The following is a 13,347-nucleotide window of genomic DNA, read 5'->3' as shown; positions in this document are numbered from 1 at the left end:
GCAGCATTTACAAGCAGACCAGATCAAATGCCTTGTGCGAGAAAGCTGCTCTTGATTGGTCAGAATTTCCATGTGGGAAAAATCCAGGAAGTAAACAAAACATTGAAGAAAAGTACACTTGCAAGATAAATGTGACACTTTCTAACGTCACAATGGAGGGACAACTACGCAGGTTAATTTTAGCACTGCTCATCGTGGACTATATTGCTGTCATTGTTTATTTTAGTCAAACCATACAGTTTGAAAACGAGGCGCGGCTCCAACTAGAAAACAATGTTTTGATGCATTGGATGTGCTGAATGTGCATATTAAGGCAGTACAGGAGGAGGTGCACATTAATAATCCTCCAGGACTGTAACATGCTCATGTTTAACCCAAACAATGGTTGGTTCAGATTGAGGTCGGAACACGTTCTCACCACAAACAAACCACACCAGAGTTTGTTTGTAACTGGACCGAGACCACCTCTTCAAGAAGGTCTCAGTCTGGTTGTTTTGGTGCACACCTGAGTGTGATTGCTGTGTTCACACCTGCCCAAACGAACTGCACTTAGGGGGCAAACAAACTTGAGTTCAATTGAACCGAACCAAACAGGGCAGGTGTGAAAGCACCCTAAGACTGCTATTCGGATGAATAATCTTTTTCTCTTTCAAGCATTGCAGGTAAGTATGAAGGTCAGTAGTATATAAGTGGTCCCCTGCAGAGATAGGTTTTATGTAGGACATGGTTTAGGTTAATCTACATTTTGCCAACAGTTTATTGCAAGTATAAAGTAAAAAGAAATCAATAGACATTCAGACTTTTTGGAAACCCTGACACAAGACACACAGTGAAATAAGCTATAGTGTGTTACCAGAATATTCTGCAGATATAAATGCCCCCTGTGGTGTAGAAAATGACACCAGAAATGACACCGGTCTTGCCACAGGGAATACTCGGGGTCCCGCGTAGGTGTAGCGTGAGCATCGTCGGCTTCGGGCCAATGAAGTGCCTTAAAAAGCTATACATAATTACACACTCTACAAATCATGTGTAAAGGCTTTAAGATAAATTTGCCATCAAGCTAATCTCTCCTCATGGCTGGGGGTAAAAGATGTCTACCTATGAGAAAAGAAGCTAAAAAAAACCCCTCTTTTTATCCGTCCCATAAAAAGTGATGATGTAGTCCTCCATGGCTGACAGATTCAATTATGCCCTTTAAAAACATCTTTAATAATCTTTGTTCAGGCTGGTTGGTTCACACCCGTCATGTGACGCTGGTGCCTCGAACCAATTGGATGTTTGGTGTGATAAGAGGAGCTCTTTAATGGCTTCTTTGACCCAAATCCTCACTAATCATTTTAGAGCTGTGACAAAGATTCTGCTGGATGGGGGGTAATATTATTTTTAAGCCTACTGTACCATGAATTAATCTCCCACCACTGGGATTTGAACATTTCTCCTTTGTTTCCTGCTAAAAGAGGATATATATAAATACCATATGCCTTTGATAAGTTTACATGTTGTGTTTTTCTTTTCCAGAAAACCCAAAACCTCACACTTTTTGTCTTAATATATCTTAAGCTGTGAGTAGATTTAACACGACTGCAGTCGTCTGCCACGTTGAGCATAATCTTTGCCTGCATATGGCTCTGTATGTAAAGTCAAATCGCCCGTTGAGACAGATATTGTTGATATGTTTTTACACTCAGCTACTACCAGTCTGGCAACTCCTCTGCTCTCACCCACTCTCCCATCTGTTGCCCACCTGATCCACACAAACAACTCCTCTGCGGCCGACAACAGGGCTCAAACCCACTGGTGCATCATGGGACAGTAAAAACATGTACATTATTGACCTTTGAAGCTCTTGTATCATGGGAGTGTGTACATGAGTGTGTGTGCCCATGTGTTTCTGTAGCGCCACGCCACGTCTCCTTTTATTAATCTCCAGTCTCCTGCTCTACTTCAGATGCGGCCTGGCACAGCTGGTGATCGCAGCAGCACGTCGCTCCTCTCCTCTCCTTTCTGCTTTCCTTTACTCCTCCTCCTCACTGCAGCTCTGCTGTCCTCTTCCTTAGTCATTCCACTCAGGTTTTACTCACTCTTTTCCTCCGCACTGTGCTCCCTTCCTTCCCTCCCTTTTATTTCCACTCCTCTTCCTGCTTTGTATTTTCTTTCCTTTCCTCTCCTCTTGACTTTCCTCCTGTCATTTCATCTACCCCTCTCCTTCCCTTTCCTTTTCTCTCCTCTTCTGTCTTCTGCTCTCTACTCTTCCCCTCCTTTCCTTCCTTTCCTTTACTCTTCTGTTCTCTCCTGTCATCTCTCCTCTCCTCTTCCCCTCCTCTTCTCTCTTCTCCTCTTCCCCTCCTCTTCTCTCCTCTCCCTTTCCCTCTCTTTCCTCTTCTGTCCTCTCATCTCTCCTCTGTCACTCCTCTTCTTTCCTTGTATTTTCTATCCTTTTCTCTCCTGTCTCCCCTCCTCTTTCCTGTCCTCTCAGTTTCTGTTTTCGCCTCATTTCTCCTCTTTCCCTCCTCACCTTCCTTGTACTATTTCCTTTCCTCTCCTCTTCTCTTTCCTCCTCTGTCCTTGCACCCCCTTCCCTTTTCTCCTCATCTCTCCTCTGTCACTCCTCTTCCTTCCTTGTATTTTCTTTCCTTTCCTCTCCTCTTAACGTTCCTCCTCTGTCCTTTCATCTCCCCGCCCTCCTTCCCTTTCCTTTTCTCTCCTCTTCTGTCTTCTGCCCCCACTCTTTAACCTCTTTCCTTTCCTTTACTCTTCTGTCCTCTCCTTTCTCCTCTTTTCTTCCTCTCCTCTCCCTTTCTTTCCTCTTCTGTCTTCTCATCTCTCATCCTTTCCTCCTCTCCTTTCTTGCATTTTCTCTCCTCTTTCTCCCCCGTTTTCTTTTCCTCTTCTGTTCTCTTATCCTTCCATCATCTCATCTGTCCTCTTTCCCTCCTCTGCTCTCCTTTCTCCCCTTTCCTTTCCTTTTCTTTCATTTCCTTTCCTTTCTTTTCCTTTCATCTACTATACTCTACTCTTCTGCCCTCTCCTATCATCTCTTTTCTTTTCCTCCTCTCCTTCCCTTTTATTTTCTCTCCTTTCCTCTTTCTCCCAAGTCCATTCCTTTCCTTTTGTCTTCTGTCCTCTCATCTCATCTCTCCTGGTTCCCTCCTCATTTCCTCCTCTCTCCTTTCCCTTTCCTCTCCTCTTCTGTCCACTCATCTCCCATCTCTCCTTTTCCTTTCCTTTCCTGTTCTTTTCCTTTCATCCTTCCTCTTTCTCACCTTTCCTTTTCCCTTTTCTCCTCCTCTCAGCTCTCATTTCATTTCCTTTTCTCTTATCATTCCTCTTTCCCTCCTCTCCATCCCTTTTTTCTTTCCTTTCTTCTCCTCTTCTGTCTCCTTATCTCTCCTCTTTATCCTCCCTACTCTCTCTTATCTCCTCTCCTGGTTCATACTCTTAAATGAATGACTTAAAACATATACTAAAATAAACGTATACTGATATACTGTGTGAGGTGTTCAGTGTTGGGTTAAAGGAAATATACCTGACATTAAACCCTCATGCTGAAACCAAGCCTGTCTAACACAGCTGTTATGTACACAGCTCCTTATAGTCCTTCATTGTGCAAAAACTGGGTCTCTCCCATCTCCAAGCAATAACATCATCTTCCAAAAAAAAACCCACAACAAAAAACCATCTGTCTTGTTAGGAAGGCAGAGAGAACAACAGCATCTGCTCTCTCAGAAATCTACCAATAGCAGCAGCAGCGGCTGCGGTGGCTGCGGCTGCGGCGGCGTCACACTCCAGGCTTTCCCAGCTTTAACGTCCCCCGTTTTCCAATTCATCAATCTTCAGCCAGTCATGGTAATTTAATACGTCCCGGTCCTTTAATGAAAACAGCCACCCAAACATGTCCATCCAGCTGTGAGCCAAGGCTGTGGGGGTGTTTACGTACCTCCCCCTCTAACCCACCATCATCGCCGCAGGGCGCTGATGCTATTAACCCAAAGCATACAGAAGAATCTATGCTGCTAATTGTATGCATTTGGCTGCAGCTCCCACAGTGGCCTCAGTGACGTGAACCAGAGGTGTATAAATCTGGACTGAGACAAAACCCAGGATGACTTCATTAACACGTGCACCTGCATACTTCTCTGGTGGTTGCTCGTGTGGGGAGTGAGCTGATCAACCTCTGGGGATGAATTAAAAAAGAAGCATTGTTTCCTAGTTGCAGCAGCGTCTGGGGCCGCGCAGGGACTGAGGATCAAAACCATAATTGCAGCACAGTATACAGTGTTACACATACACAACATGAGCAGCATTATGCAGCTGGAAAATGCAGAATTCCTCACAGTATTCCTTCAGTTTATCAGGGATAATGTGGGCTGCAGGCAAAAAGCAAAATCCCACCCATATGAGTTGATAGTGATGCTACTATGCAGGGTTGTGATATGTTTTATTTCCCAGGCAGGTGTGCCTATGTTATAGGTAATTAGTCGATCAGTGAAAAAAACAAATCTTTGCTGGTTTGTCCACCTCGGGTTTCCAGAACTTGCGACGGGCATTTTCCACTACTTTTTAATTTTTTATAGTGTAAACAATTAATTTAAAAAAGGATTGAAACAAGATGGCTCCTGGTTCAGACCCTGGGGTTGAGGGTTCGAACCCTGGGGTGGGGGAGCCCTTCTGTGTGGAGTTTCTGTGTTCTCCACGTTTTCACCAGGTACTCCGGCTTCCTCAAACCATCCCACCAAAGACATGCAGGTTAATTGGTGACTGGTGACTGGTTTTATAGTCTAACTGTACATTCACACCAACAGCAACAGCAACCGAGATTCCAAAACGGCGGAAGTCATTCATTTTCAATAAGAGCCCGGCGTCTTGGGCGACTTGGGCGACCTGGTCATCAGCCGCGCGTCTTGGGCGACCAAAGCGACTGGAGTGGGTCCGGAGGGGAGTTAAAAGTTTAACTTTATGCTCATGAGCTCTGATGCGGTTCAGCGACAACCAATCGGAATGCTGACGTGCTTCGATGAAGCGGGTCCAAGAGAACAAGCCATATAACTTTGGTTCCTACAGCACATTTGTTCCAACAATGGATATCAAGAAGTTGACTACTTGTGTTCGCGCCCACTCAGTCTTTTATAATGTGTCACTGTTTGGTTACAGAGACCATAATAAAAAGAATGAGGCTTGGGACTGCGTCGAGAAGGTAGTTGGTTGGTCTGGTGAGTTTTAAAGTGTGTAATGTTCGTAATAGAGGAGAGAACTGCAGGCTAATGTTGCGACGTAGCATGCAAGTCTTCCTTGCTTGGTTTGAATGGGCTGACATACGTTTCCTGATTTCATTGACCGAACATAACTTTGTGTAGGCCAACTATGAGCTTTCTGACTGGACAACAGCAAGCAGCAACTACGCTGCTTTCAAGCCAGCAGTCCGCTTTGCAGCTCCTTTACATTGACAAGCACGATCGAATGTTCAATGATTCACGCGATGAGCAACTAGAGCAACCAAAGCTGCCACAAATATTTTTGACAGTCGTGCTTCTTGGGCATCCGCGAGAGACTTTGCCTCTTTGGAAGCTTCTGGTTTGAACGTAAAGTTAGGGAACGCGAATACAGCTCTCCTGGGTGTTTGCTGAATCTATCCACCAACCCTCCTGCCTGCCCTACTCGGACTTTCGCCACCTAACTTTTGTTCTAGTCCCGCCACGTTTCCCCCTGATGCCGCCGAGCGCCATTAAACTATAACAGCAACCGGTCGTGTATCATGCCAACGTTAAAGGACGGCTTTTTTGTTCGTGTCTGATGCCACAAGTCACTGCCCACGCGCCGGATTTCGACAACTTGAGAGACACCGGGTAAACAAGTAATATTCATACTGGTTTAAATAAACAATTTATTTGTATAGCCCGATCTTTGCTGAGCAACGATTTTGTGTGAAAGGAATTAAAGGCCTGTCTCAAATATAGGCCTGTTGATTTCAGTGATTTAAGCAAATAAAAGCCCAGGCTATTAATTGAAGTTTTATGGTATTTGTGTGTTTTGTTTTGTTTTGTTTTGTTTGGCAGAAGTACTCAAATGTGTTCATTAGCATTTTGTAAACTGATTATTTTTTTGATTTTCAGCTGTCGGTCGGACAAAATAAGCAGTGTGAAGGTGTCGCCATGGACATCAGGAAATTGTGACGAGCAGTTTTTAATTGAATAAATACAGTCCATTCCTGTCAATGGACATACAGACTTTAGTATATTTAGCTTGTTTCTCTTTTTCCTTTCTTTGTGTGAAATGAAAGAGACCTAACCCCAACCCTGATCCCCAAACAGCCTGGGAGCCAAACTATGCATCCTCCGTGTCTGAAAATTGTGTCATCACTTAAGGCGACAGAATGAGAACCTAAAGCCACCATAAGCTCCATCACCTGACTTGTGTCTAATGGGCCGTGGATAAACGGGAGAGCGGAAGAATGACGATGACACTGCATCTGCTGTGAATAATGGCTCTGCGCTGGCTCTGCACTCACGAGTCTGGGGGAGTTGTCACAGGAGACTGAGGTCGTGTCTTGCGATATCTCTCGGGGGGTAAAAGCTCGCCAACAGGAATCGTGGTGCCAATGCACAAACCATGCCATAGCACTACATCATATGTTTCATTTCCAAAAATGAGACGTACTCCTAATCAAACTAATTGATTAACAGCCCAGATTAATTAAAATAAATGATGTTTGCAATGTTTAAAATGTGGATTCATTTGGCAATCTGTCTTCTCCATAGCAGACATTTTGAATTGTTACAGCAGTAAAAGAAGGGGCATTAAGAACAACATTAACCATGGCTCAGCTTTATTCAAGTGCCATCATTTCATCTGATCATTTACACCTGCGCTGTTCCTTCTGTGACATCTCAAAATGTCTTCTGTGACAAAGGCCTATTAGTGTTAAATAGCTTGCATTTCTGTTAATGTTATATTATGATTCACAAACAACAGGTCATAATGTTACTGCAGAGAGCCTCATCCAAAGGTGGAGCGTTCTTAAAGGAGAAGAAAGATAGAAACACAAATACAGTAGAAAGTGCTGACTGGGACTTTGAGAATGTGGGTTAACAGGCTGATATTAGCATTCGAGTGCAGCTTCAGGTTTGTGCAGAACAACAGTGGGCTTCCCGCTCACAGCAACTGATCACAGCTGAGCAGCTTTACATATAAAAGATGAGTGACAGCTTATTGACACAGGAACTTATTTGCATGAAGTATGGTTGAGGCTCAGAGTCGTATTGTACCACATGGGGTTCCACCAACAGCGGATGCAAACATTAACACTGCGTCAAGTAACTCGCAGTTAGACTGACGGATTCTCAATACCATGACAGGGATTCTTCCGACTCTTCGACTGTTTTGTAGCCAGGTGTGATACACACTGGTCACCAATCAAACAAACAAGTGTTCTGCATAAATCCCTGCAATGTTCTGACATGTGGCCCCATGGGAATTCAACCACAAGCCTGTTATCAATTCGTTACCATTGAGCGACAGGACCACCTGTATACATTTATCAATTCATTTCAATCACAAAAATTGAAAACAAAATAGGCTGTTAATGCTATGTGGCAGTAAGGGACATATATTTTATACAGTACAGCTTCTATCTTGATATTGCCTGCAAGTGACGTCAGTCAGTTCATCATTTTGTCTATAAAATGTCTTAAAATAGTCAAACTGTCCACGTTACTGTCACACAAGGGAAAGAAGTCGAGAAGAAAGAAGTCATTGAAATCCGGCGCTCAGGCAGTGACTTGCAGCGTCAGAAACTGATGAAAAAGGCCGTTCTTTAACGGCGGCATGACACGCAGCCATCGTCGTTATAGTTAAACAGCATCTGGAGGAAACGTGGCAGAGCGGTGTTAGCGTCCCATAAGATTATAAAGCCAAACCTGGTTCTTTTTTTCCCAAACCTTACCACCTGTGTAAGTTGTTGGAGGAAAAAAATATTAGTTTGTGTTGTTGTGCTGACGTAGTGCTTTTATTTTTAATGAGACTGTATGTAAATGGTAAATTGCCTGTGAAAATGGGAGTGTATTTTGAAAGAAGACAATGCATGTAACAGGCAGAACTTGACACGGCGTCCCAGAACGTCAACAACCAACGCACCCAGGGTACCTTTCATGTCGTATCTAGACGTGGAAAGTCCATGACCAAACATCGATATGTGACGAGGTCGGGTGAGAATGTGTTGCAACAGGGGTTTGAGCGTCAAACACTTAATTTCCTGCATGATTAGCACTATAGGATGATACAATACTATCACGATACTTAAGGCACTAGGGATGGCCGATCCTCGGATCGGGTATCGGCACCGATCATGTTATTTTTACAAAATCGGAATCGGTAATAAAAGATCGGGGGAATAAAAACAACAAAAATGGCCAGGTTTTTCATCTGAGTTGTTCATTGTTGCCTCCGCTTTCCAATGTATTGTAACCGAGCGTCCTGGGTTCGCCTAAATGAGTGCAGCTAATGAGCGATAAACGGACAGGAGTCGAGACAACAGGTTCAGCAGCCACCGCTTCTCTCTTTATTCCGAGCAACACAACCACACTAACTGCGGAACCTCGCCTACCACAGCCCTATGGCACCTCTGGAGGGACAATTTAGGCCTTGAGGATTTATGACCCTTTTTCAACTGCAAATTTAATTTTATTGCAGCAAAATGTATCTATTGGATTGATAAAGCAAAAGTAAAAAAAACAATAGGTAATGTCCGTGTATCAATACAACATTGCCACACAAAATATTGTGACACTATACTGTATCGAATTTTTCCCTCCTCCCAACAATTTATGGTGTAAATGTCTTTAATTTTAATAATTAATTCAATTGAATTTCTGCTACTTTTGTGTTTTTACTAGGGGTGGACGAATGCGCAAGCTCTAAATATGCTTTTTTAACAGTCCTTTTTTATATTTGTTTCAAATGTGTTTTGAATGTGAACCATGTCTATCTATTTATATTGAAGGGGCCGTGTCCCCCACATTGCCCCCAAAATCTACGCCTATGCTGTCACATATGACAAAGTAAAGCAACAAATCATCACATTTAAGTGGCTAAAACCAGAGCGTTTGGCCATTTTGCTTTAAAACTGACTGTAAGTGATAGATCGATTAATTAAAACAGCACTTATACTGACTGCAAATGCTCATGATTACACTTAGGATTCCTTTCCTGATGGATTTTGAAACCCAGTAAGGTGAATCATCCTTTTTGATTGACTGTAACCATCCAATGTCAACTCCAACTCCTGACTTGCTTATCCCTTTGCATTTGGAGACATGTAGAAAGAAATATTTCCCTCTATCAGATGTTATTTTGAGCAGAAAACTGCAGATATCACAAATAGTCTCTTTCATGGAAAAATATATATGATGTTTTTGCCCCCACCCTCTATATTGATCAGTAGACACCTGCTGATATATTCATATCCCTACATCTTATATGTGCAAACAAGGCCTTGGTTTGTCCCTGCTGCCTGCCTGCCTGCCTTGAAGTGAAAACCCTTGGATTGACAGCTGGAGGAGCTGAGCTACATCTGGCAGCATCACCGGCAGACATCAAATAATCCTGTGAGCCTGCGGGCCTGCCTGCACCGGCCGGCGGCGGCGGCAACAATAAGCACCAACCCTGCTGCTGTTGCTGCTGCTGCTGCACCGCTCAATGCATCCATTCAGTCCAGCAGCACATCAACACATTGCTGTCCCTCCCTCCACTTGCTCTGATGCTTGCTCCTCAAGATGCAGTATGCAGTGCGGTGAGGGTGCTCTGCCTTTGATGCTCAGCAGAATCCACACTGAGAAAAAACCCCACGTCAATCGGCGTCCATATTGCTGAAATATGTGTACCTGGTCATCCCAGTCAAGCAGCAGCAGCAGCAGCACCGGGGATGCTGGTGCAAATAAAAACGCGCCCACTTGACACATCCACTGCACCATAATTCTCAAGACAACAGGGGTGGAGGAGGAAAAAATGCAATCTCCATCTTCATATAATAATAATAAAAAAACAAGAGGCACGTTCAAACTCACCGTCTGCAGCAACCCGGCTCCTGCTTCCTCTCCCCGGCTGTGACTGTGTGTAGATGCTGGAGAAAATGAAGAGGTGTGCGCATATGTGTGTGTGTGCATGTGAGGGATTGTGCCCGGCCGAGTGTGTGTGTCCGTCCCCCCTCAGCCGCTGCAGCAGCAAGCTGTGGTCCACACGGATCCTCGGCTCTCCTCACCAGCTCCCCCGCCGCTGTCAAAAACCAGCAGCGACAAAGATCGTCTATGGTTTGAAGAGGAGGGCGCACTCCACGGAGAAAACCTGGCCATTGAGCGCCTGGAAGATGGCGTTGTTTATCACAGATGAATCATTATAAGCCTTGTTTCATCCCACTTTTAATGCACCACCATAGTTTATATGTCAGTCCTGCACATAAGCTTTTTATTTCTTTGTTTTAAATGACTCAGAATTGAACTACATTAATGTTCTTGCATTGACATAAATACTAAATACATAAATAGACTTTTAGCTCAAGGCAATCCTGCTGCAAACCTAAATTCATCATTGGGGTATTTTATATAATAAAGTTGTTGGAAGTGGGAGGATTTATTAAATGTAGGATGAAGGATCCACAGTACGATGTTATCACGATGCGATTTTAAATATGTTGCGATATGTTGAGTATTGCGATAAAAAATATTGCCTTTTTTCAACTGTAAACTATGTCGCCAAAGGAAAACTTTATCACCATCTGTTCGATCTAATAAGATAAATTCTTCAGACTGGTCGTCATCTCACTTCAGCCATTTTCTTTTTTCTTTTTGCAGCAAAATGTACCAAGTGGACTTAAAAACAAATATATTACTCTGATAGGCTACCCAAAAATTTAATTTGTATTTGCAATATTAATAATTTATATAATTAAAAAAATTGATAAGATACGATATTGCTACACAAAATATCGCGATACTATGCCGTATCGTTTTTTTCCCCGCACCCCTATTATACACATTCACTCACCATCTTTGCTCTCCTGAAAGACTCCCCTCTCTCCACCATGTTATTTCTCGTACATGGAAAACATATCAGAGTGAGACCTCTTTATTTTTCCCTCCACTATCTGTGAGCCGGTGCCAATCCGGTGCAGAAAGAAAGAGAGAAAGAAAAATCTGCAACTGCAGCGACCCCGCTTTAATGAGCGGCAGCAGAGGGACCTGCACACACATATGTGTGAAGTAAACAAAAACCCTGCAGAGCTGTGTTATTGTTGCATCTAATAAAAGCTCTGGGATAAGGTCACACATCGTCTTGTGTGTCAGTGGGAAAAAAAATACATATTTTAATATGCAGTTTTGGTACATTTACTATGAGAATTAAAAGATATCTCTCTTATTTGTAGAGTGATTTTACACTTTAATAATATTTATAATTGGATTGCTAGATTTTGAAATGTTATAACATAGCAATTTAATCACTGTCTCTTTAAGTATTTGGTGATCTGTTATACATTTGTATAATATTTCTTGTATTACAATATTGCATTAAAGGAATACTTCACAAACAAAATGGCGACTTGTATATTAGTTAGTCATACTGTGTTACTTTGAATTCATTAAGAAAACTTTGTTTTTCTCTCATGCCTTCACAAAGGACGGCAAACATCTTGATTTATATCAATTGGGGGCCACGTTTAACAACAGGAAACCATATCAAAACAACCACTCACAAACTCTCACACAACTCGCACCGCATAATCAAAGTTTCAGTTATCCAGTCGTTTGCTCAGTACTTCTCAAACACATGCATTTTCGCAAAAAGAAAACCTAGTATTGGAGTCTGGCTTTGAACAGATCATAAAGAAGTTTCACTTTCCATTCAGTTGCAAATACTGATACACACTTTCGACAGTCATGCACTGGCTTGGCTTGGTTTGGGCCATCAGCCAAGCACAGCAGAGATTTGCATTTCAATTACAACAGGGCTACCATCTTGAAGGTGTGTCTTTAACTGACAATGGCTTGTCTTAAGTGCAGATCTACGGCTAAAGTCCCCTGTTATTTTTGCCCACCTGGCTAACACTGGCACATTTACAGAAATGTTACTTAACGTGCGTTGTCCCAGATAAAATAAATTAAATGAAAATGAAAATTTGCCACATAAAAAAAGCCAATGCGGGCCAACGAGGGCAACAGACGCTCACCAATGGCCCAGTGTTGACCAATGGCTGACGAGGCCAGCTTGGTGCATTAATGCAATATAGTAATACTACTGCAGTGATTCTTTAATTGTACACTTTTCTGGGCACCCTGGTGGCCTACGAGTTTGGGGTGTTGTCTTTGAACTGCAGTGCTTGGGTTGTATCCCATCTCTCCACTGTCAACTCTACAATAAAAGCTTAAAATGCCCCAAAAAAATACCTGGAGTTTGGTTCATTTGAACAACGCCCTCTAGAGGACGTATGTGAAAATGTATAACATGGATCAAAATTGATATCAGCTGCAGGTTGTGGATGTTTCTCAGGTCAGATAGGACTCACAGGTGCTCCTCTGCCATCAACACTGGACAGGTGTCTCAAGCAGACACAGCCGTGGCGGTGCTGGTGTCAAACGGCCCACTGCACATCACATTATCATTACCGGCTCACCAATGCACATCACAGTGTGAGCTGCAGAACTCACACGGCAGCTGTGTGTGAACACCCATCACTCAACTCCAATCTGGGACAGCCCGAGCTTGTCTCACACACATTGAGACCCTGTCGTCAACACCCATCAATACCACTAATGTCCACTCTCACTCTCTTTGTCAACCGGGCAAATGAGAGGTGAGAGAATCTACTTGACATCTGTTTAAAAAACATTATTTTAAGTGAAAAGTGAAAAGAATAAAAGTGGTGAACATGGCTTTTACTGCCACGGCTTGGGGGGGAAAAGGGTATGCATGTACAGTTTCTTCACATGATAAACGCATGTAACACTCATCCAGCACTGAGGGGCATTCACAACTGAGTCATGAGCTGTGCTGATGTGAAGGCCTGAGGGAAGGCTGGAACCAAAACAAAGGAGTTTTAGCGACGGAGCTCTTCTCACAAAACATGATTTAACATGAGATAACCATGCCTGTCGCATGTATGCGTAAGACTCCCAGAAACCCGACAAAGATCTGCATCAGCTCACTGATTTAAATGCGTAATTGCTCTCCATGGGTGTGACTTAAAAAAAAACATAGATTATCTTTCCAAACATCTCAGTGTTGACCGAGAAGACTGAGTTTACACTGCACAGACGTTGGAACTGGTGGGCACAGACAGTGTTGTTTGACATTCATGCG

At 43.2% G+C, this 13,347-nt stretch overlaps 1 protein-coding gene across 10 annotated transcripts in view; it reads right to left on the bottom strand.

Annotated features, from left to right (window-relative positions):
• nrcama (neuronal cell adhesion molecule a) overlaps positions 1-10,285 on the bottom strand; it is an 82,247-nt gene extending 71,962 nt beyond the window's left edge. For all 10 annotated transcript variants that reach the window (XM_078165371.1, XM_078165376.1, XM_078165377.1 and 7 more), the window contains exon 1: positions 10,062-10,285. In XM_078165371.1, the coding sequence (XP_078021497.1) occupies positions 10,062-10,144 (83 nt within the window). In that variant the 5' untranslated portion in view covers positions 10,145-10,285. The remainder of the gene's footprint in view (positions 1-10,061) is intronic.
• Between the last annotated feature and the right edge of the window lie 3,062 nt (positions 10,286-13,347).

Source organism: Epinephelus lanceolatus, chromosome 23 (genome assembly GCF_041903045.1).
Source record: "Epinephelus lanceolatus isolate andai-2023 chromosome 23, ASM4190304v1, whole genome shotgun sequence".
NCBI classification, from domain to species: domain Eukaryota; kingdom Metazoa; phylum Chordata; class Actinopteri; order Perciformes; family Serranidae; genus Epinephelus; species Epinephelus lanceolatus.
The sequence above is the reverse complement of the archived record's forward strand: the minus strand, read 5'-3'. Positions and strand labels throughout refer to the sequence as shown.